This window comes from Chanos chanos, chromosome 9 (genome assembly GCF_902362185.1).
Source record: "Chanos chanos chromosome 9, fChaCha1.1, whole genome shotgun sequence".
NCBI lineage: Eukaryota > Metazoa > Chordata > Actinopteri > Gonorynchiformes > Chanidae > Chanos > Chanos chanos.
In genome coordinates, this window is record NC_044503.1 from 27170187 (window position 1) to 27192341 (window position 22155).

At 41.7% G+C, this 22155-nt stretch overlaps 1 protein-coding gene across 1 annotated transcript; it reads right to left on the reverse strand.

Moving 5' to 3' along the window:
* Positions 1-551: 551 nt before the first annotated feature.
* Positions 552-21420, reverse strand: kcnn4 (potassium intermediate/small conductance calcium-activated channel, subfamily N, member 4). The gene is made up of 9 exons (XM_030785350.1): positions 20952-21420; positions 15480-15575; positions 11811-12277; positions 10715-10850; positions 8814-8831; positions 6039-6149; positions 3743-3864; positions 1335-1404; positions 552-767 (listed from the first exon to the last, which is right to left on the reverse strand). The coding sequence occupies exons 1-9, from the start codon at positions 21231-21233 to the stop codon at positions 552-554; spliced, it is 1518 nt and encodes a 505-aa protein (XP_030641210.1). The 5' UTR covers positions 21234-21420.
* Positions 21421-22155: the final 735 nt, after the last annotated feature.

Sequence of the window (22155 nt, forward strand, 5' to 3'; positions counted from 1 at the left end):
GACAGAGGAGGAATAAACAGGTTCTTTTAAACTTTTAAGCCCGTGGTTGACTTAAATGAAAAGACCATGGCTAATGTTTGTGGACAGAATTGTAGGCCTTGGAGTTAGAGTGGCTTTTTGTATGTACTATTCTCAGGGAACCAACTGACATTTTTAAATTTAAGATGGCAGAAAGACAACTGTGAAAATCTATAATGCTTGCAAGTCTCAACTCATTACGGGTTAAACAGTTGTTGTTTTTGTCCGCAGCAGGGGAAAAAAAAGCACAGTTACAATTTTGAAAATCCCCTTTCTAACTTCCATTTCCTTGTATTTCTCCTGTCCTTATCAAGCAATGCTTCCTACAAGCTGACCTTTTTTAAATGTTGAGTTAATACCATCTGATCTATTCTCAGAATGAGGGAATAATAGAAACTAGGGTACCAAAAAATCAAGAGCCCACGTGAAATCATCTATCAAAACCTCCTTGGCCATGTGGCGATAACCAGTGGGTTACCATCACGGTCGGTGTAGCTGTCGAGCTGTCTTGGAGTGCACTGGTTGTTCTGAGGTCAAGGAGACAGTGAGGGAAGGTTACGGCGTAAGCCGCCGGGGGCTGACCTGTGATCCAGCCTGCGTCGATGCAGGGCCTGAACTAGCAGCTCGGAGGTGTTCTGGAAGCTGCGGCTCAGCTCGTCCAGCTTCTGCTCCATGGAGAGGATCCGTTGCTCCAGCTCGCGGTACGAGTTGTTCCAGTTTGCACTCAGGTCACACATGATCATCTGCATCTGTATGTGTGTGTGTGTGTGTGTGTGTGTGTGTGTAGAGAGAACAGGTAATGTACAATGTCTTAATATGTCCCTCTGAGTGACTGTTCCAACTCTGAAAATAGCGTTTTGCCACTCTATTGAGAAAGAACTAAACGACATCCATTCATTCATTCATTCATTCATTAAACTGCTGTACTGAGAGAAAAGTAGATGCTTAGATGTTGGTTTGCAGATGCTTGACTCTGCAAACCAACGGTTATGACTGCTTACATTGTAACAAATGTCTAGCTGGTCTTGTCTCTTTTTTTTTATCAGGGTAATGAAGAATGCAATGTTTGTATTTCTCAGAAAATGATACGAAGGTGCTTCTTTTTTTTTTTTTTTTTGGTGAAAATACAGAAGGTCAGTCATAGTGATAAGGAAAGCAGCTTCTTGGTTTCTGGCTTAAACCGGTTTATGGCTGGGCTGTGTTGTACTAGTATTTACATGACACAGCATTGTATCACAAAAAAAAAATTTAAAAAAAAGGACCTGGCAAAACTTTTGAATTTTCCCGTTGAAACAGATTGATTCTATACTCTTTACCTTTGAAAGGTCCACCATTTCACTGGCATAGTCCCGCAGTTTCCTCTGTTTGAGTCTCAGGTGGCGAAATCTGTTTACAGGGATTTGAAAACGGAGAGAGAGAGAGAGGGAGAGAGAGAGAGATTTCTGAGTTTTCATACCCCTGACTCATACACCCCAGGCTCATATTAGAGAATCACAATTCATTTTTTTGGCAGGGACACGCGTACTCTCAGAATTATCAGAACATCTTTATCACACCATATTTCAGATTTGATCCCAGTTGTTCATAGTGGTCAAATTCTCAGAGATTTTATAAAACTTTGTTCCACCCAATTTCATATGATATTTTTTGTTTTCTATAAAAGTACGAGTTGGTGCTTAGTTTGCTTTGTAGACCAGAGAACAAACCCTTACTGATGGAGAGCTTTTAAAGTCTCAATCATCAAAAGGCACTTTATAAAACCTTCAAGACACAGTAACATAATGACCGGAGGGAATGTAATGAATCACTTCATAAAGCATTTTCTGTACCCACACAGTAACTGTTTTTTGTTTGCTAAAAGAAAGACAATTTAAAAACCTGTTCAAATTCTTTGGGTGAAATGATAAAAACTATGAACGTTTCCAACAGCAAAAATATATGCAGAGCTAAGCAAGGAAGAGCTTGGTCAAAGGAATATTGCATATGATTTTTTTTTCTCTCCCACTGCAGACTCAAGGCAGTCCTAACTTTAGATGAAAATTGATGTCCCAAAAAAAGTAAAACGGAAACCAATATTGCAGGGAGGTACCAGTAACTTGCTGAACTGTACCAAAAAATGTCCAGAGTCCATTTGCTGCGGAATGGGGTGCTCAGTTTATGTAAAGGTTAACTTCAGACAAGAAAAAAAAATATGGACTGATACACAGGTTCCCCCTTAAAACAGTTTCTTTATTGTTTTGAGTCTTGACTCTAAGTTACTGAAAGTAGCTGCCCCGGCTTTTTCCAGACTATTTTTAGTGGTTCTTGTTCACTATAAAACAGGAAGTCAGAAATCCCCCCACCCAAAATGCAACACACACACACACACACACACAAATACACACACCAAGGGAACATTTTGAAGGCCAGATGTCTGCGGTAACTAATTATGTTAAATGCCGTTTCACAAATTCACACATCTGAACTTCCTACTGTTGAGCTATTAAGGGATGGGAGCCAAAGAAGAAAGTCAACAGCACACACCTCCTCTTGCAATCAGCCCCTTATCAGCAGGAAGATGGGAGTACGTATTGTAAACAACACAGCAAGCAACAATCAACTGAGTGACCAGGAAACTACTGGACTTTGTAAAAAGCTACCAGATGCGTAGCGAAGAGTTCTGCTACTGTCGTTCTAGTGATGATCCTAATGGCAAAAAAAGGACTTGATTAAAAGTGCAAAAAAAAAAAAAAAGAAATGTGTCCAATCTTTGTGGTGTGTGTGTGTGTGTGTGTGTGTGTGCATGTGTGCGTGTGCGCAAAACCAACACAGCTATGGGGTTTAGGAGCGATCATTGTTATGTTAGCTTTGTTATGTTAGCATGCATGCTAATGTTCTAGGGGTCACACAGAAATGAGTAATGAAAAACATACCATCAGATAAGTGTCTTGTAGGTCATGGTGTTGTGCAAATTGCCTTTGAATCTCGTGTTTAGAAGTATGTGTTTTGTACGTGTATGTATCTACCCCATACCCCGTCATTATGATCATACAGTCTCACTGCATGGGCTGCGGTCTAAATTTGTTATTACAATATTAAGGGACATCCCACGCGTGACTTGAACTATACCGAAGGAAACTGCAGTTAACTTCTTCTCTTTTATATGTAGATTGGACTTTTTTTTTCTTAATGTTTAAATACAACAGCTGTGGAATGCTTGGTGTATTAACTGCTGCCTGAAAAGTAGATACTTTTTTTTTTTCTGCTTGGAAAATAACTGAGGTATTAAGAAATGAAATGTAAAATTCATCACATGTTTGTCATTGCGCAGTCTAAAGGTTGTTTTCACAGACGCAGGCCTGGGGTTACGTATCATTCATATGTAATTTATAATGCTGTAGGAGAAAACAACAGAAGCTGAGATCAACCAAGCTTGATCCTGTGATCTGTGTGCCCAACAGACAAAACATGAAACATATGGCTCTTATTCCTTTTTACACAAATAAAGTACAACAAACAAGAACACACACACAGATATGCATGTTATATTGCCTATGCACACACACACACACACACACACACACACACACACACAGGCATACACACTGAAACACATTTCTGTTTTCTTCAGTTGTTTTGACCAGACACAGATGGACACAGCATGGATGTGAACTGAACACACACGCACACACACACAGAGAGGGAGAGAGAGAAAGAGAGACAGAGGTGCAGGAAAGGTCCTTACACACGGATAGACTCAAGAAGACATCTCTGATGGCGTCTGTGTTCTCCGCTGTTACCCTTGAGGTGGTTTGTTCGGTGAAGCAGCCAACACTCTCTCAAAACATTCGCAGCTGCATGACGGATCTGTTGCAAACAACCGATCGTTTAATAATAAACCACACAACCATTTAAAATCCAAATCCAAAAAGAAAAAAACAAAAAACAGCAACAACCTATGAATGAATGAATGAATGAATGAATGGGTTTGTCAGTTAAACAGTTAGTCAGTCGTAATAATCAGTCACAACAATAATAGTTTCATATTGTCTTGAACGGTCGACGGTACGCTGAAACCTTCTGACAACAATAAAATAGAAAATCCGGCAGTGAGTAAGAGATTATAAATGGGATTCAAATGGGCTAAAAGCGTGCCAGTGATTCACACCCGACAGACTTTCCTAAAAACAGAAACGGATGGATACGTAACAGTCATTCTGGGAATGATATCTGAGGGATGAGACCAGCCATCGGCCTGCCATATGAGCAGGTTACGGACATTCCAGTGATTTTCTTTTCATGTCATATTTTTTCCTCCTCTCTCTTTCTTGAGTCCTCGATTCTATTTTCGTAAGCTTTCTCTTCCTGCTGAAGACACAATTGTATACCCTGTTATGACTCAGACTGCTAGCATGACCCAAACTCACTCACTGTTTCGCTCTCTCTCTCTTACTCTCTCTCTCTCTCTCTCTCTCTCTCTCTCTCTCTTTCTTTCTCTCTCTGTACTTTGCCTTTGTGGATATTAAGGTCCAAGAGGGGTCATGTCCAGATGTTTTCCTTAATTTCCGTCAGGGTAACTCATTGGCACTGACAGATAGGCCCATGGAGAACAGAAAAGAAAAAAAAAAAAAAAACCTATCCGCATATGCCATTTACACTCGCACTACACACACAATAACAAAACAGACACAAGGATGCAACCAGTGACAGGATGTGGCATCTGCCAAGTGGGAAATATGGGTATAAAAATTCATAGCCGCACACACAAGTGCTTCAGTGGTCCCAGAGATGGGAAACACTGTTACGTAACTAGAGTAATGCCAACAAGACATCCAACGGGAGAGCGTTTCTGTCCATTCTGAGTAGTCTGAAACACTTGTCTCTTTTATTTTTCCTCTGTTTTCACCTATGGAAACTCTTAGTGTGTCTTCCGCTGTGTGCGCTTCTTTTCTTTTTCTTTTTCTTTTTTTTTTTTGTAGCTTCCCGCTCCTTTCCCCTGATAAGCAAACAGATGGATCCTGTAACCATTTGCAGACGTGCAGCAAATGCTTACCTCTCTCTCTCTCTCTCTCTCTCTCTCTCTCTCTCTCTCTGTCTGTCTGTATCTCTCTCTCTCTCTATCAGTCCATCTCTCTCCATCTCTCCCTTTCTCTTTCTCCTTCTCTCCCTCTATCTCTTTCCCCCCTCTCTCTCCCCCCCTCTCCTTGTTCCCACCCCCCCCACCCCTTCCCCCGTTCCATTACCCCCTTTTTTCGGCAACATACGGAGTTTACACACACTCTTGGATATGCACGCTTCCAGCGAATCCAGTTTCCTGTCCATCCCAAACTGGGTCTTGGACTCACACAAGTCCTTTTCCTGACAGAGACCTGATTGTTTCCTCCCTTTGACGCCTTTTGGAGGCTATGAAGAGATCGGCAAAGCCTCTTCCCCAAACCTCCCCTGACCACCCTTGGCCTTTTCCCACACTAGCCTGCCCTTTGGAATTCCCTATTTAAGGAAAAAATAATATTATAAAAAGACCGAGAAACCATAACACGCGTGCAGTATGGAAAATAATGCCGCTTCCACCCAGGCTGCTCCATCCGTTGTGTCATTAGTTCTTTTTTTTCTTTCTTTTTTTGAACTACAGATTTATTTTTTTTTCAGTAAAATGAAGCTGAGCAAGTCTTTTTGACAGGAATCAATTTGTATGTCATTGTTACTGTACCAAACAAGGTGTTTCTTTGTTATATTTTTACAGCAGCTGAACTTGAAATAGTGGGGTGGGGGCAGGGGGGGGTGTGTGTGTGTGTGTGTGTGTGTGTGTGTTTGAAGAAAATGTCTCTGAACACGAAATAATGAACGTATACAAAGTTGTTTGGTAAACAATACAATAAGTGGGAGGAGATACACACAAACAGACAGACAAACAGACAGCCAGACAGACAGACAGACTGACAGACAGACAGACAGAAAAGAGTTTCTCTGTATAAGGAATGCAAATATAGTCTTTGTCCTCCTCGCGTAATATACTGACTGATGGGCAGATCTGTATTCACCTGTTTGGAAATCTGGATATCCATCATGAAGAAATGCACATGCTTCTCCCCTTTGTTCAGGGCCAACTTCTTAGTCATGACTGCTACTAGCATGGCTGTGCATGCCACTCCCTGACAACAAAAAAACAAACACAGCATTATCTCGGCGCACGCACACACACACACACACACACACACTAAGCTATCTCCACCACACTAATGTAGTGACTGCAAAATCAAATGATGCTGAAATATTAAAATTTACAAATAATGTACTGCTTAGTATCTTAGTATATTGACAATTTTACATTTCATTCTACCCCAGTATAAAAGTGAATTTAATGAGAAAGCGGAAGTTGAACACATGATAATGATCAGCAGGTTCACACATCTTTAAAGGAGAGCAGTGTGGCATGGGCTGTTATTATGAAAAAAAAGGTATTCTATGTTCAGGATGATAAACATAAATAATATTTCCAAATGTAAACAATATTTTGAAGACAGAAAGTACAACAACAAATGACAGCATGTGAAAGCTTGAGTTTAAACTAATTTTTGAAGTCGTACGTTTCAGGAATTTACGTTTTAGTGCTTGATAAAGTGCAGAAGTCTACCATCCAAACCCACCCTCACACACCTGCACACGCACACACACACAGACAGACAGACAGACAGAGCGACAGACACACAGACACACACACACAGACACACACACACACACACACACACAAAAATTACCTGACATCCTGTAATTGGTGTTGCATGACAGAAAGAGAAATATGAGGTTAGAATATGAGTTAGAGAGAAAGAGCAAAAAAAAAAAAAAAAGCCACATGAACATGAAGTCTCAAACACTTTACCCCAGACTAAAGCCAAACACAGTCAAAGTCTCAGTTGGAAAAAGGGGCTTATTTTGAAATCTGAGATACGGTTTCACAGTTACCATTAACCCAGGTATTACACTACTGCCCTAAAAAAACACTCTGTTGTTGTACACTGAAGCTTTGGGAATCTGCGTGCATCCATTCCAAAAAACCTGGCATCCGAGGAAGCACATCCTTCCTTCCTGGGATCAGTCCATGCCTCTCCAATAGGATATGAGTCGTATAAACACCTCCCCAAAACAGATGGCGTACAGACACGGACAGGGTCCGTCAGATAAACCAGAAATAGCTGTTCTGTCTTCCTTTACCCATTCGCCTCCATGAACAGCAGGTGAAATCAATACATAAAAACTCATCCTCACCGTAGAAAAAAAATCAAGTAACCAAAAAAATACAACCCCCTCCCCCCCCCTTTCCCCACCCTCCCAAAAAATCCCCCACCCATCTGATTAGCCAAGGGAAATTGTTTCCACGTTGCTTTCGTCTTGACAGATAAATCAAAGCTCATCACGGACCAGAGATGAGTAAAAGATACAGCCATCATTTCAGACATGAAAATGAGCACTGGCTGTTCCCGCATGTGTGTTTAAAGGTACAGCGTTATAAACCATTTTAATGGGTTGAGTCCAACTTTGGTCGTGTGTGCACCTGAGACATTCATTGACAGTTGGAGAATTTTGGTATTTGGTGAAGTGTAGCCATGTCTTCACTATGGAGTCTTACAGTAGACATGAGTAACCGTCAATCAAATGTCAATCAGAGGTATTACTCCTGCACCTCTACCACAACACAAAGTGAGAACAACAAGCACTGAATTCAGTGTCACTTATTCCTTTCAGTTTGTATGAGGTCTATTTATTAAGGTAAGCACTGACTTTTCTCTGGTCTGTTTAAAGGAAAGTAAAAGTATCATTCTGCCTCAGAATTAATACTTATTTATTTATATTTATTTTTTTATTTATGCCCTTGTGAATATGTTTTGAGAATGGGACTGACCCACAGGTGTAATCGTCTGAATGCACCTCATTTGGCCAATGTGTTGGCCTGACTGGGATAGGAAACTTTTTTTGGGGGTGGGGGTGGGGGTTTCCAAGTCTTGGGCACAGGTTGGCACGCCCTTCTGAATGAATGGTGCCAAATGCTATAAAGCACCTAAAAACAGCAATGATGGAAAGTTTTCCCTTAAAAAGGGGAAAGCTTATAAAAACAGGGGGCAAGGGAGAGCGAGAAAGAGAGAGAGAAAGAGAGAGGGAGAGACAGGGAGAGAGAGAGAGAGAGAGAGAGAGAGAGAGAGGGAGAGGGAGAGAGAGAGGAGTGAAGGATTATTTTCCACTGTGTCAGGGTGGGGTTTGAGTTTGGTTCCAGCCTCTGTACTCCTGGTCCTATGGCAGCTTATCTTCGCCGAGCAGAAATGAGGATGGAGTAGAGAGGTGAGGTAACTGAGCCACAGGGCATAGAGCTTCTGTCAAGAGTCAGGGCCACAAATGCCTCAACCCTCCTCTCAAAACACACACACACACACACACACGCACACACTCAAACTTTGCTCCAGTCTTTCTGGTTCACATTTATACATTCATCCCCTTTCATCCATTAATCTTTTCATCGGTCTCACTGCCTTTCTCCTGTTGTCTTTTGCACTCGACCTCTTACTCTCACTGTCGCTGCTTTTTTACCTCAATCATTGTTTCTTTAACTCTCTCTCTCTCTCTGCCACACACACACACACACACACACACACACACACACACACAAACACGGCCCTATTTCCCTCCCTAAACTACTTTCATCCAGTCTATCTCTCTCACTATCTCAGTACTTGTATGTCTGACTCTCCTTTTTCGGCGAAAAACTCATACTTCCTTCCTTCTGTTCTCTTCTTCATTATCAATCCACACATATCTTTCCAAGCAGGTTTCCCTTTTCTCATCTGATTTTAGTTCACCTACAGCTTTTGCATATGACATTGCCTGGTCTGCCTCTTTCCCTGTCTTCACTTTACCGCTTCCAAAACGCCCCCAAGTCTTCTAAATCTAGGTTACCACACAGCAAAACACCTTGCAAATTTTGCACTGTGAAATTTTGCACTGGGGGCTTGGTTGTGAAAACAGCAAGCAAGTCATCTAACTCAAAAGTTCAAGTGCTTAAATGCTGATCTACAGCGGTCGACTTCCCCCGACCAAAGCTGCTGAGAAAGTTTTTTTATACCGCTGTGGCCCCATATCTTTATGTCACTTCTGCGAATTCGCACTGATGATTTCACACCTATTCAACCTCAGTGAGAGCGAAGCGAGATTCGCTGCAGTGGAATTGTACCGTAAGTGTCTTGAATCCTTGACAGGTGAAATCCGAAGAGAACCTATTAATCGTGCCACGAAAATGGTTTCCGTACGTTTGCCTGCCAGGAAATAATGTACTAATTTCTCTGATAAAGACCGTAATCTTTTCTCTGTAAAACTGGCCGATATTTGTTCCATTTTTCTATTGTACTATACTCTTTCATCATGGGTGTAACCAAATCAAGACGATTTCATACACAATAATATGACCTAATCCACAACGCTTCCATCCCTCACCGCCTTCCATTAGAATGTTTACCCTTTCACCTCCATTAAACATAGACTGATATACCATTACAGAGCAGAACCAAATCAAAGCCATTCACAGTCAAAACCGCTGAACAACTCAAAATGCACGAAATGTTTAGTGCCCAGCACGGAAATGCCTACACAGGGGATCCACGTGAGGCCAACATGTATGCAGAGGAGGAGAGAAATTTTGGTCCGTTTTCTGCGAGTGCCAGAGACCAGCCTGGGACGGGGAGTGCCTGGTACCTCCAGGTTCCTCTGCAGTGACCCCCTGCCCATAACTCAACGACTGTTCTCTCCAAAAAGTGAAGGAACAGAAATTATGAAGGTACTACCAGACACACTGAAATACCTCTGGGTGCCTTATGTTCCCGCACCAAAGACATTTCCGCTCTTACTGAATCTGTATATAGCCCAGACAGAAAATAAAAGACAGAAATACACACAAATAGGTGGGCAGGCAAGTATGAATGTAGATAGATAGGCAAACACAAGAATCTTGATATATTTATATCTCTAAGTGATTTCATCCATTAATAATCCATTAAAAACAGTGAGGTATGTCTTTGTTTATGAAAGCCACTGTGATGGTGTGAAGGGTCAGAGCACATTGTGTTCTGCTTATCAGTGCGTGTCTGCACAGGGAAGGTCTTCATCTGCTCTGTGACATTCAAAATAATCTGAAATTTACAATGTAACTGAGTAGCTGTGAGACTGTGACACAGAACATTGACCAGTCTTACTCTAAAAACATGACCAACAGACACATCACGCACACACACACACACACATTCACACACATGCACACACAGACACACACACAGACACACACACACACATGCGCCTGCACACACGCACCAACACATCACTATTCAGACACACACACACACATTCACTCACACACACACACACATACACACACATTCACACACACACACACACACACATTCATCAAGTCACTCACATACAAACCACAACTGTATCGTATTTTAACTCCACAGCATATGACTAAAACCACCGGTGTCTGCAGAGCTGCAGTTCACGTGAATGATTTCGTGTAGAGGAATTATTGGACACCACTCCACACAAACACATACACATACACACACACACACACACACACACACAGAATATATTCTTAGCACCTCAGTGTCTGATATGACAACTTCTCACTTCTGTCACGAATCTATTCTCTGCAGATCTGATGAACAGGAATTTTAATTACCATTACACCAGTGAAGAGACACACCATCTTGCCACAGCTGGTTTTCGGAGACACATCTCCATAACCCACAGTGAGAAAGGTGATGGCCACAAGCCAAAGAGCAGTGTCTATTCGTCCAGTCTCTTCAACAGACTTCCTGTAGGTGGAGACAGAGAGCACAGCACAGCATTTAAAAAAAAAAAAAAAAAAACCCCAAAACAAAGCAGAGGTAAATTAAGGGTCAAATTCAGTTTCTCTAGGTATAATCAGTGCGATACACAAACCTACAACATGAATTAACACTGATGAACTCTATGGATCAAACGTCTGCAAACCACAGGCCTATAGTCTAAACTCTATAATATCCAGACACTATTCTAAGAAACCCATAGGTGATAGGTGTTCAGAATTTCAGAATAAACAGTTCACAATATGGCATATAACGTATATATTATGAAACGCTATAGCAGGGATGATGTGATATTTTAGCGTTCGCTTTCCCTGAGGTCTCAACGCAAACATTTTCTGAACGGCCCATACTGTGAAGAAACTGGAACATGTGGTGCGCAAATTGATATTCTATGGCGAGTTGGCAAGCATTATAAAGCAATTTGTCTGTTCTTTTCCTGAAATGTAGCTATTTTGAGTACCTCAAATTGACCATCAACATCAGAGGCACCGTGAAGGACTGTGCCGCGCTTTGAAGCGCTTTTTCTGATGGGTTAAAGAGAAGGTAAATGGGCAAAATTATGAATCAGTGTCTGTGTCTGTCAGAGGCTATGCATGCATGTGTATGTGTATGTAAGGGGGAGACAGAGAAAGAGAAAGTGAGAGATTGAGTGTGTGTGAGAGAGAGAGAGAGAGAGAGACAGAGACAAAGACAGAGACAGAGACAGAGACACACAGAGAGAGAATGTATTTCTACATCTGTACATGGTTTTGAATCACTTACATAAATATATGCAATGATGCACAGCAAGTGTATGTCTTTGTCTGTGCTTGCGTTGCAGACAGTATGTTGCATACATATTTGCAACAAGTCTGTTGTGTTTGTTTTTTGTGTGAGAGAAAGTGGAAACATGCCCTGTATTTGTGTGTGTGTATCCATGTCCCATACCTCTCACACAGGGTTAGCATCCAGGAGGCGGACAGCCAGAAGAACAGGATGAAGACCAGCAACGTGCGTGCCGGGTATTTGTTCATGAGCACCTTGAGCACGAAGCGGAAGGTGAAGTTAATGTTGTTGAGTGAGCCGATACTCCTGTAGGAGGCGCTCAAGAGCACCTTGCTGTGTAGAAGGACAGTTCTATGAACCAGATACAATCTGAGGAACATCAGCGATGACAGTAACAGCTCTACATCCAGCAGTGCCTCTCTGTGACTGGACGAAAAACACAGAGGTACCGAGGACGTGTTGCCGTTAGACCTCTCAGGGGCGCCTGGTGTCACCACCCCTTCGTCCGGCCCCAGGTAAGTGGTTACTGGGTGGATGGCGCAAACCAGTATCTCAAGTGTTACGCCAAGTACACGGTTGGTTGTCATGGCAATACGCCAGTCCACCTGGTTATGATCTATGATAAAGAGCTGAGGAAAAAGAAGATTGTTAAATAGACAAACAGAATACAGAGAGAGAGAGAGAGAGAGAGAGAGAGGATCACACCTTTGGAGACAAATAAAAGCCAGAGATTCATTCACCTAATCAAACCCAGAAGGAAATGGTGATGATTAACTTAATGTAAAAAAACAAAAAAAGAAAGAAAGAAAAGAAAAAAAAAAAAAACGAAAAAACCCAATGATTCATTTCAGTGTCAGGGACAAAGGACAGACACAGATTCATATCCGCCTTAGAAAAATACACTCTCAAGGGTACATCTGGGTGACTGTGGAGGACAACTTTCAATACAGACGAGAGAAGTCCCTCCGGCTTCAAAGGACTGTGCTTTGACCAAACAACTGATATCCAAGCCATAAAAAAACAGGAAATAACACAACATTTATCAAAAGGAAATGTGACAGATAAGCTAACGTACACTTAGTATGACTAATTCCAGCCCATCTGATGTGAGTACTGCAAAACCTGATATTCGGGGACAGCTTGACCAGTCAATGTATGAATCTACTCAAAGGAGTCATCATCTAATCTGGTTCAGATGTCCGTGAGTATTTGTGAACTGGGAGGTATGAAAAGAAGGGAGATCAACTAACTAAGCCCCACTACGAGAAATAAGGCAACAATAGGGGAGGGGAGTGTCGGTTGGACAAACTTTGTGATGTGCAAACATCATATTTGCATGGATCTTTACTGTTCATGTGCAGTCCTACCATTGAGGAGATATATTCAGATAAACCATTTTCTAATTCAGATATATTCTCCTAAACAGTCTGTGCAAATGTTTTTATCTGAAATTAATGAAATTCAAAATAGAAAAGAGCCTGAAGATACAAGCCTTCTTTTTTTTTTTTTAAGGAGCAGTTGAAAACCAGCTGAGTATCAGCACACCTCAGTCTGACTACTCAGTGTGAGCTATATGGGTGCGCTGGGAATTTGGTAAAGAACTAGGGGTCAGGTGCTTGGGGGGGTGGGGGGGGGGGGGTTTGCAGGCGCAGGCAGGGATTGAGTTGAGACAGCTGATGTGTTGGCAGAGTCCGGTTGTGGTGTTGGGTGGGGAGAGGGTGAGAAACATGTGCTTTAGAATTCAAGATTAACCTGGGGCACAACGCCAAACATCTCACTAACTCGAGTACCACGTTCGGATGACAGGCTCAAACATCATCTTAGATGTCACGCTGTTCAGAGAGCCCCTGCCCAACCCCACCCCACCCACCCCAAGACAGATTCCTTCTTCTTCTTTTTTTTTTACCTTGCAATGCAAGCATACGTGAGTCCTCTAAGAGCACACACACATACACACACACAGCAGATAGGCATCGTGTTTGCCTGTCTCACACTCGAATGCATTTTGTTGTGTCATGTTTTTAAATGGTCTGATTACAATCGCGCCAGCAAACGACTGGAGTAAAACAGCTGCTCGCCACTTTACGCTACGTAGAGGGACCCAGCTGACCACGTGACGGTTGGGGGGGGGGGGGTGGAGGCACGATAAGCCTCGCCCTCAAACAAAAGACCTCGTGGTTCTTATCTTTCGACCGCAGACACAGCTCCTTCTGCTCTGATGAAATCCATGACCTGAGCCAGTGTGTATTCAAATGAGCCCTCTCCACAGAGACTTAGCTTAGCTTAGCCAACACCCACCCACTTTCATGTTATAAATTACTTCCTTTTAGGGGCAGCTCTGACTGGTATCCCCTGTTGATGTGTGTCCCGTCTTGACGAAAAATCTCCCTGGCGGCAATATTTTGGTTCTGGGGGTCCTTAATAAATCTTCCTGTGTCAGAAGTTTGTGTTGGCTTGAGTTGGAACAACAAAGAACACAACCTGTTGAGAGATCCGCCTCCGTGACCAGTAGACTTCATTGAATTAGAAGCACACACACAGGCACCAAATTACTGTAGTCATATTCACGTCATACGTGGCACCTGGTTGTATTGTCAGAGTCAAGCTGAACAGGCAGGCAGTGAGAGACTTGGAGAGAACGTAGCTTGTGTATTGGGTTACAGAAGCTCTCCAAATTCTGGCTCTCACTGCGCTAGTGAGGTATTGCACTGCGAGAGCGAAAAGAAAATAGCTCCGTCGAGCCTCAGTAAAACCTCCTCAATAGCCTGCATGAATTTACATATACCTGCCCACAAAATCATAAACACTGGAGTCCTGCTGACTGGGATATATTACATTGCCACAAGTGCTCAGGCAATTTCTACACAACTCACTGCATTCTTTAGAAATATGCTTCACTGTCACTATAAAGATACAGTTGTCTCTCACACAAAATATATATATTTTATTGATGGACTAAGGAAACAGAATCAAACTACAAAGTGAAGCTCAAAAGCAGTAATGAGAGGCATATGTTTTCAACAACAAAAAAGGAGTAATGGTACATCTCTACAGCTGTGAATTTCGCTGCCCTCATTGAGGTTGAATGGGTGCGAAATTCGCACTGATGCTGCGAAATCGTTGCAAATCCGTAGAGGCATGCAAAGTTCAGATGGCCACTATTCAACTTTATGCAAATAAGAACCATGCGAGAACCAATCAGCGCATGATATGTTTGGTGCGTGACGTTCTCTAGAGAGGCGGGTGTAATAAAAAAAAAGTCTGACAAGGATGGCGGAGGCTAAATGCTACATGTAGCATGAAAACATATGATTAAAAGATATGTGGGCGACCTTATTGTCTACATCAACACGAATTGTTGTTTATATGTTACATCAGCTTATCTGAGACAAATATACCATCTCATCACAGTTGACCAGTTGCCTTCACAAGCTGGCTGAATCGCTTACTACAATAGCCGGCTTGCTAGCTACAACAGCTCGCTAGGCTAGCTAGCATCCCAGCTGGCTACGTCACCGCACCACAACTACACTTGCTACTAACAGGATAACTAAGGCTAGGTCTCCACACAGCAAAACACCTTGCGAATTCCGCATTCTGAAATTTCGCACTGGTAGCTTGGTTGTGAAAACAGCAAGCAAGTCTCCTAGCTCAAAAGTTCCAGTGCTTAAATGATGATCCACAGCGGTCTACTTGCCCCAATCAGAGCTGTTGAGAGAGTTTTTTTGTACCGCTCTGGCCCCGTATCTTTATGTCACTTCTGCGAAATCTTGCGTAATTCCTGGTAAAAGAAAACCACATAAAGTAAAGACATTTCACTTAAAAACTCACTCTGATATCCTTATAGTGAAAGGCCAGGATGAGAATGAGTAGGCATCCAGTGGACAGGCTGATCAGACCGTTGATGGACAGGGCATAGATGGATCCCTGGGGACAATAAAAAAAGGACAAAGCAGAGGGAGAATAAATTAGAGGAGAAGAAAGAGAGAAGGCACAAAGCGTCATTTTGACAGTGTTCGGTTTCAAAGCTTTCCCGTTTCTAGTTTTCCAGTGGCTAGGCGATGTCGGAATAGTTTGACCTGTTACTCAGTGTTCCAAATTCCAGTTCTAGAATCATGACCCAGAGCACGGGCGGGAACCTTAGATTATCATCAATACCGAAACGCCAACACACACATTTACTGAGCTGACAGACACAGTGTCTCTTGAGGTTGAATCGACTTCCTGACAATTAATACCAATGTGATAAAAAAAAATCATAAGTCTTGTTTGTCCATTGCAGATGGCTTGAGAAGAATCTTCTTTCCCTCCATACAACAATAGGTTGGTTTCATCTTGTTCATTCACTGCAGAACTGATAGTAAATGGCTGAATTTTGTACTCCCACTCTAAGCGACAGATAAAAAAGAGCAGTGTTCCCTCTGTTTGTATGGTTAAATGGGTTGCCGACAGCCATGTGTCGTTTCTCTGTAATCTGAAGTGAATGTCATTGCGGCTCTCTCATTCTCTGGCGCAACTGAATGACTAAACTGCAAAACATGCATAGAAAAAAGAAAAAAAAAGACTTGAGGACATTTTTGATCTTTTAGACGTTATTCATTGGACTGACAATTACAGTTTTTGTCACTTTTTTAAACTTCGGGATTCTCTGTTTCGTTGAGTAGAGGACACTCGTTGATATCTGACCACTGAGTTCAACTCTGGGGATCTGGCTAGAAGAAAAGAGTGACTTTTTATAAGACCCAGCTGGGTTTCAATAAGCTTCAATATCGTAACATTGGAAAGCAGGTACAACACAAAAACAAGTCTTGTACCATCAGAATCACAACATTCTCTGTTTTGTCAGCTTCTATGCCAGTTTTAGCCAAGTTTTGCCAGCAGCATTGCTATTGTGGCATTTTCATGTCTCAGCAGATATAAGGATACAAATACACTAAACCATAGGCACACACTGAAGAAGAAAAGAAAATCCAGGGGTAATTTCTGAACCCCCAGTGTATTTTACTGATTAACAGTTTTATTATTACATGCCTCTAGTATATAACATGAATCTTTTGCATGCTCTTTTATTGTTCTTGTGTGGTGAAGGGGAAATGAAATGAGATTTCAAGAAAAACGGACTAAGAGAGGAGAAACAGGAGAGAGAGAGAGAGAGAGAGAGAGAGAGATTGGCATCATAGTGATGCTCAAAGATGAATATTAAATGAGAATCTACACTCAAGCATGCTAAATCATTCACTCCAGTTTCACTCAAAAGTAAAATAAAATACATACACCTGTAAGCAGGTAACTAAAGCAAAACAGCCAAGGGCCGCACACTTCATTAACATTTCAACCTACTCAACAACACTCAAGCTGGCCATCATCTGCACTTTTCCCTGAAAGGTACAAACAAATTTAAATGTCAAGGCAGTAAATCTACCCATGTGAGACTTCAAAATGTTATATGAGCTATTCTTCATCATCCAAGTGAAAATATTAAACACAAGGGGAACTCCCATTCTAATTCCTAACTCCACTGCCCCCTAGGCCAATTTAGAGGGCTTGAAAAGACTAGAAAAGTGCTTATTAACGTGGTTAGAGCTCTATTCTGTTCCTTGGCTGGATTAACTCTCAGTCTATAAGATTACTTTAAAATGTTCAGTTGACCAGTCAAATATATATCTGAAACAGATGAGTGTTCAGCCCTGTCATGTTACTCCATGCTTCTCCCTTGTGCCCTTGTTTTACAAAAACAAATCTAAGCAGGAAAATCATTTTGACACACACTGTACAGATTCAGCTGTGGCTTCACTGTTACTTTTCTTTATTGAGTCATACTCGAACTCATAAACTGAGAGGGGGGAGCTGCAGCATGAATGCCACATAATAATAATAATTTAAAAGGATCAATAATATAGATTCTTCATATATAAATTTGAACCAGGCCTGCCAAATCTGAATGGCCCGAATGACAATAGTCACTCTAGAAAACCCGCTTCGAAAGCAAATCGTCCCGAGTTTTAAATGATGCTTAGGTGGCAGATACCTTGTCTCGACGCTAAGTGATAAAAGGTGTTGCTATTTGCCATGACGTTCACGCGCACCACTGATGTAACGTCGATGTTAATTTTACTGGGGGAGTTTAATTTAATGACTACTGTTTTGGTTTACAGTGTAAAAGATATAATTACAAAACTTCAGGTCAGCATTATGGAAATCTTCAAATCAGAGACGTATGGTGCAGGACTATGGTGTGACGTCGCTACGCTGGCAATTTAAATGGTTTTCCACAATTTCATTGTCCGCATCTGCATCATGCCTAGTTTTTGAGCCAGCGCAATTAGCCTCCATATACGCGTTAATTACCATGTAGCCTACCGCGTAGCCTACAAAACATTTCTTTGAATTAGCTTGCCTAGGTAACTCACTTGTGCTTGGTTTGTCCACAAGTGGATGCATTATTACTGACAAGAAATGAATGAGCTTTCTCCAAACACGTCATACTTCGTTTTTGTATTCGTGGACAAACATGCACGTGGTTCTCCGTGAGTTTCAGCCACAGTCGCACACCAGTGTCGTACCGTGATATCTTTTTTTTATAACGTTGTCAACGGACGGGTGTTTTATCTGCCCACTACGGAGATAGACTACATCCTTTTGGCACGGTCCCTACACGCTACGGCAAAACAGGGAAGCACTGTCGATTAGCGGATACAACTAAATTGGAGAAGCTGTAAGATTTTACTCATACTAATCACCACGGTATGTGGAGACAACAACACTAGACAATCAGCGTCGTGCTTGTGTGTCATTGGAGGTCAACCCACAAATCCATTATTCAGACCAGCTCTAATTATACACTAAATGATGTGGAAAGACAGAATATGACCGTTGGCAATCTGGGGAGCGCGAAGGGGGAGGGGGGGTTCAAAATGTGGAAAAACTGCCATAAATAGCCAATTTTCCTGCGCAACCAGGTTTCCAGGAGAATGTTATGCTTAAGTACACAGTTTTGCCCTGGGGGTGTATGGGCCGGCACTCTTAGAATGCAAATTAATCCTTTTTGCTAAATTGCCCCTAAACCTTTCTTTAAACACTTAGTTGATCTCCCCCAAAAATAATCGCAGGAAACCTCGGAGAGTCACACCGCAATGCTAAATCAAGATAATGTATAGGAAAATTTGTACAAAAGTCTGATTGGTTGCCAATCACTGAGATGCTGGAAAAACAGGTCTGGACTGAAGAACATGTGGAGTTGTTTGAAATGGGAAGCCCAAAACAACAGAGCAATTCAATACCTGACTCAAACTCAGTTCAGCCATAATTTAACTAGAGCATAAAAAAAAAGCAATACAGTTTCAATGGATGTTGTGGTCCACTGCTCTTTGGTAAGATATTGTCACACTCTGCTGAAGGAACTGAAGGGGCAGTGTTTTTTAAAAGATATGTAAAGAGGCATAGGCATACAACATGTAAAATATTGAGAGACATCACTTATATTCTCTGGTACCGGGTGTCATGTTACATATTAACTAAAAAAAAAAGGAGATATGACATCAGTATAATCTACCTCTCTTTGAATACTGTCAATGTTTGAAAGGACTGTTCAGCATTGAGCTGCTTCTGTTGAGTCGTTGGACCAAGTTGCAGCTGTCCACCCTTGGCTCACCATGATCGACTGTGGATCAATTAAGTTTTGGCATGGCCTCTCCTGTCGTTAGAATTCATCGTGGAACTCCCACTGAGTAAACTGGTACAGAGCTCGCCACCCTTCTCTGACGCTCACTACTCTCCATCTGTCAGTGGAGTTAGGGAAACTCTTTCGTATAGACTGCAGTCATAGGGCCACAGTGTTGACTGTTCAGAGTTCTCAGACAAGTGAAAAACAGTTACAACTTTTCATGTTTTCTCTGCCATCTGCCAGTCTGTGAAGTCTTTAAAGATGGTTTAATATACTTGTTCTTTTTTTTTTCACTTCAAGTATTATATGAAAAAAAAAGTAACGAATGAGAAAGCTGTAAAGCATTCAATTTCATAGCAGCAATTACAGAATGAGAATTGATTTATTTGGATTTTGTGAGATGGCCAGATCTAGTCTACATTTAAATCACTGCTTACTGTGTGGTGTAAAGGCTGAATAAGAAGTAGCAGTTTTTTTATCCAAATGATTTCAAATTAGCATTTGGAGTGTAACCAACTAAAAACGAGAAACTTGTACTTGTCTGCAGCATTTAAAAAAAAAAAAAAAAATTCACACATGATGTTATTCCACACCCTGTCCATGGATATTCTGTTGACATTTTTTTTTTTAGGCAGAATTTGGCACAATCATGAATTTTGAATAGCAAGGGACCTAAAAACCTGTCTGTTGAACTCTTCACTCTGAGAACTCTAGACAAAGTTATCAATCTAAAACATGTACCTTTAACAGCAGAAGAGAAACGAGGCAGTACACAGGATATCTGGTTTCCTGTGTTAGTCACAATTCAGTGAGTTACCACTGGTGTCTGTAGTTACCGTATCATTTCATGTGCACAAGGCTGAGTTGTATAAAATGCTGAGGCTTGCAATTGTTGGTCATTTCATCACTCGTCTGATGGACCAACTTAAAATAGTGTCAGCTTCGTGTGGTTTTCCAGTATTTCATGCACGAGAAAATGATTACTATAAGAGTTCATCTAAATATAGACTGCATAATCAGCTGGGCAAACCAGTTATTGTGTTACTGTGTTGTTGAAGGATAATGACAAAAATCGATTGGTAACGTCTTCCCATGTCGATTTTTTCATTGTTTATTTATTAATCTTAGGGGTGGTGTATTTGACAGATAATGTTTTAACAGCGACATGATCCTAACACGTTTATATTTTTATCATCTATTTTTTTTCTGTTGAATTATTTATCTCACTAGTGTATGAAATTGAATCATTTCAAGATCCCCTAGCCTACTGAAAGAACGACAGTCTATCATTAAGCTGTTAATTATGTTTAAGTTCTATTCTACGCAAGACACCCTGTAAACTATATCCCTTTAGACCTATAATTTACTCTCTTCTCCAACATACCAAGCAATGTTATATTCGCTCTTTCGTTAAATGTCCGCTGTCAGTCTGTGAATGACTGGCGCACGACGTTATAATTTCAAGTGATTTTTTTTATGCGTACTTAACAATTTTATGTCGAATTTAGTTAATATTAACTGACTTCTTATGGCTGTTTAGTTTTAATACAGCGCCACTCAACATTTAAAATGTCATCTAAAATGTTACAGTGAGACCTCTGCATCGCGAAGCATGCACTACTGTTGCCTATCTCACTTACCGGCTGATAAACGACAGGACACAGTTCAGCGTGTAATATCATCAGCAGAATCCCTAACACAGCTGTCCCCAGTGCCCACGCACACAAGCGTTTTTTCTCCTCCAGTAAAAACTTTCTGTCTCGTAGTCTGTAAAGGTTGTTTCCCTCAATCGGACTCAATCGTTTCCCTGTGGGCGACAACGGAACTGTAATCTCTGTAGTGTCGCCACCATTCCGAAGTCCGTCGCAGTTTCTGCCGTCCACTTTAGAGTCGGAGTGCAGGTTGCGGGCAGTCATCTCCATTACGCGCTGAGCCAGTGCGTGGATTCGTGGTTGCTGTCCTCAGTTGCCTCGTTCCTCGTCTTGTTCTGCCTCCCCTTCAACCACACTCTCTCCCGGATTGCGGGAAGGCATATCACGACGCGTGAGAACAGTATTCCGAAGTGACCCTCTTCACAGAACACCTGAAAAGTTGCGAAGTGGAGACCGAGCTGCGCGCGCGCCCACCTGAAGTCCACTGCTTGACAAATGCTGACGCGCTGCCTATGGTATTAGAGCCTGGATCTTATTTGCATGGGTCAGTGAGTGTCTCCGCTAGACCAAGTTTGCTCCACTCGTCTCTCTCATACGGCTGGTACAGCTGCTATCGAAGGAAGACGTAGCCTACGCAGTTCCTTCTTTCTGTCTGTTTACTGTCTGTAAGGATCAGCAGTCCTTTTAAAGAGTCTCGATCTTTCTTTTCTTAAAATAGTTGAGTTCCTCTTGCGAAGTTAGGGTTGTCTCCTGTTTGAAATTCCTATGGTGCTTATTTAACTCACGAGTCATTTAAAAACAAACTCTGTAATCTAGATGTAAGACCTAGACTACTCTTAATTAAAGACACAGACCGTAGGATTTCCAGCCCTTTACTGATTACGTAAAATAACGATGTTTTCCCTTAAATTCTCTAAGAACAGCTCAAAAGGCGTTAAACCCTCACATAAACCCCCAAAGCCAAATGTTGCTCTTTTTGTCTTGAAAGCCGCTTGAAATTATTATGTGAATTTTGAGGACTATCGGTTCTTGAATGTGTTCCATAATGCCATCGAGGAAACACGAGACTGCGCCTCCGCAACTTCATCCTTCAGTTTATCAACCTACTAGTTCTGGCTTGCCTGAGATGTGAGGAGCTTTTAAAGGCGCTGAGTTTAACATGACAGCCAGCCAGCATCGCATGTTGTCCGCT

Coding starts and splice junctions, on each gene's coding strand:
- kcnn4 (XM_030785350.1), bottom strand. CDS start 21,233: ATGGAGATGACTGCCCGCAACCTGCACTCCGACTCTAAAGTGGACGGC. Junction 15,576..20,951: donor GTCCTGTCGTTTATCAGCCG/GTAAGTGAGATA, acceptor TATTGTCCCCAG/GGATCCATCTATGCCCTGTC. Junction 768..1,334: donor AAATGGTGGACCTTTCAAAG/GTAAAGAGTATA, acceptor ACACACATACAG/ATGCAGATGATCATGTGTGA.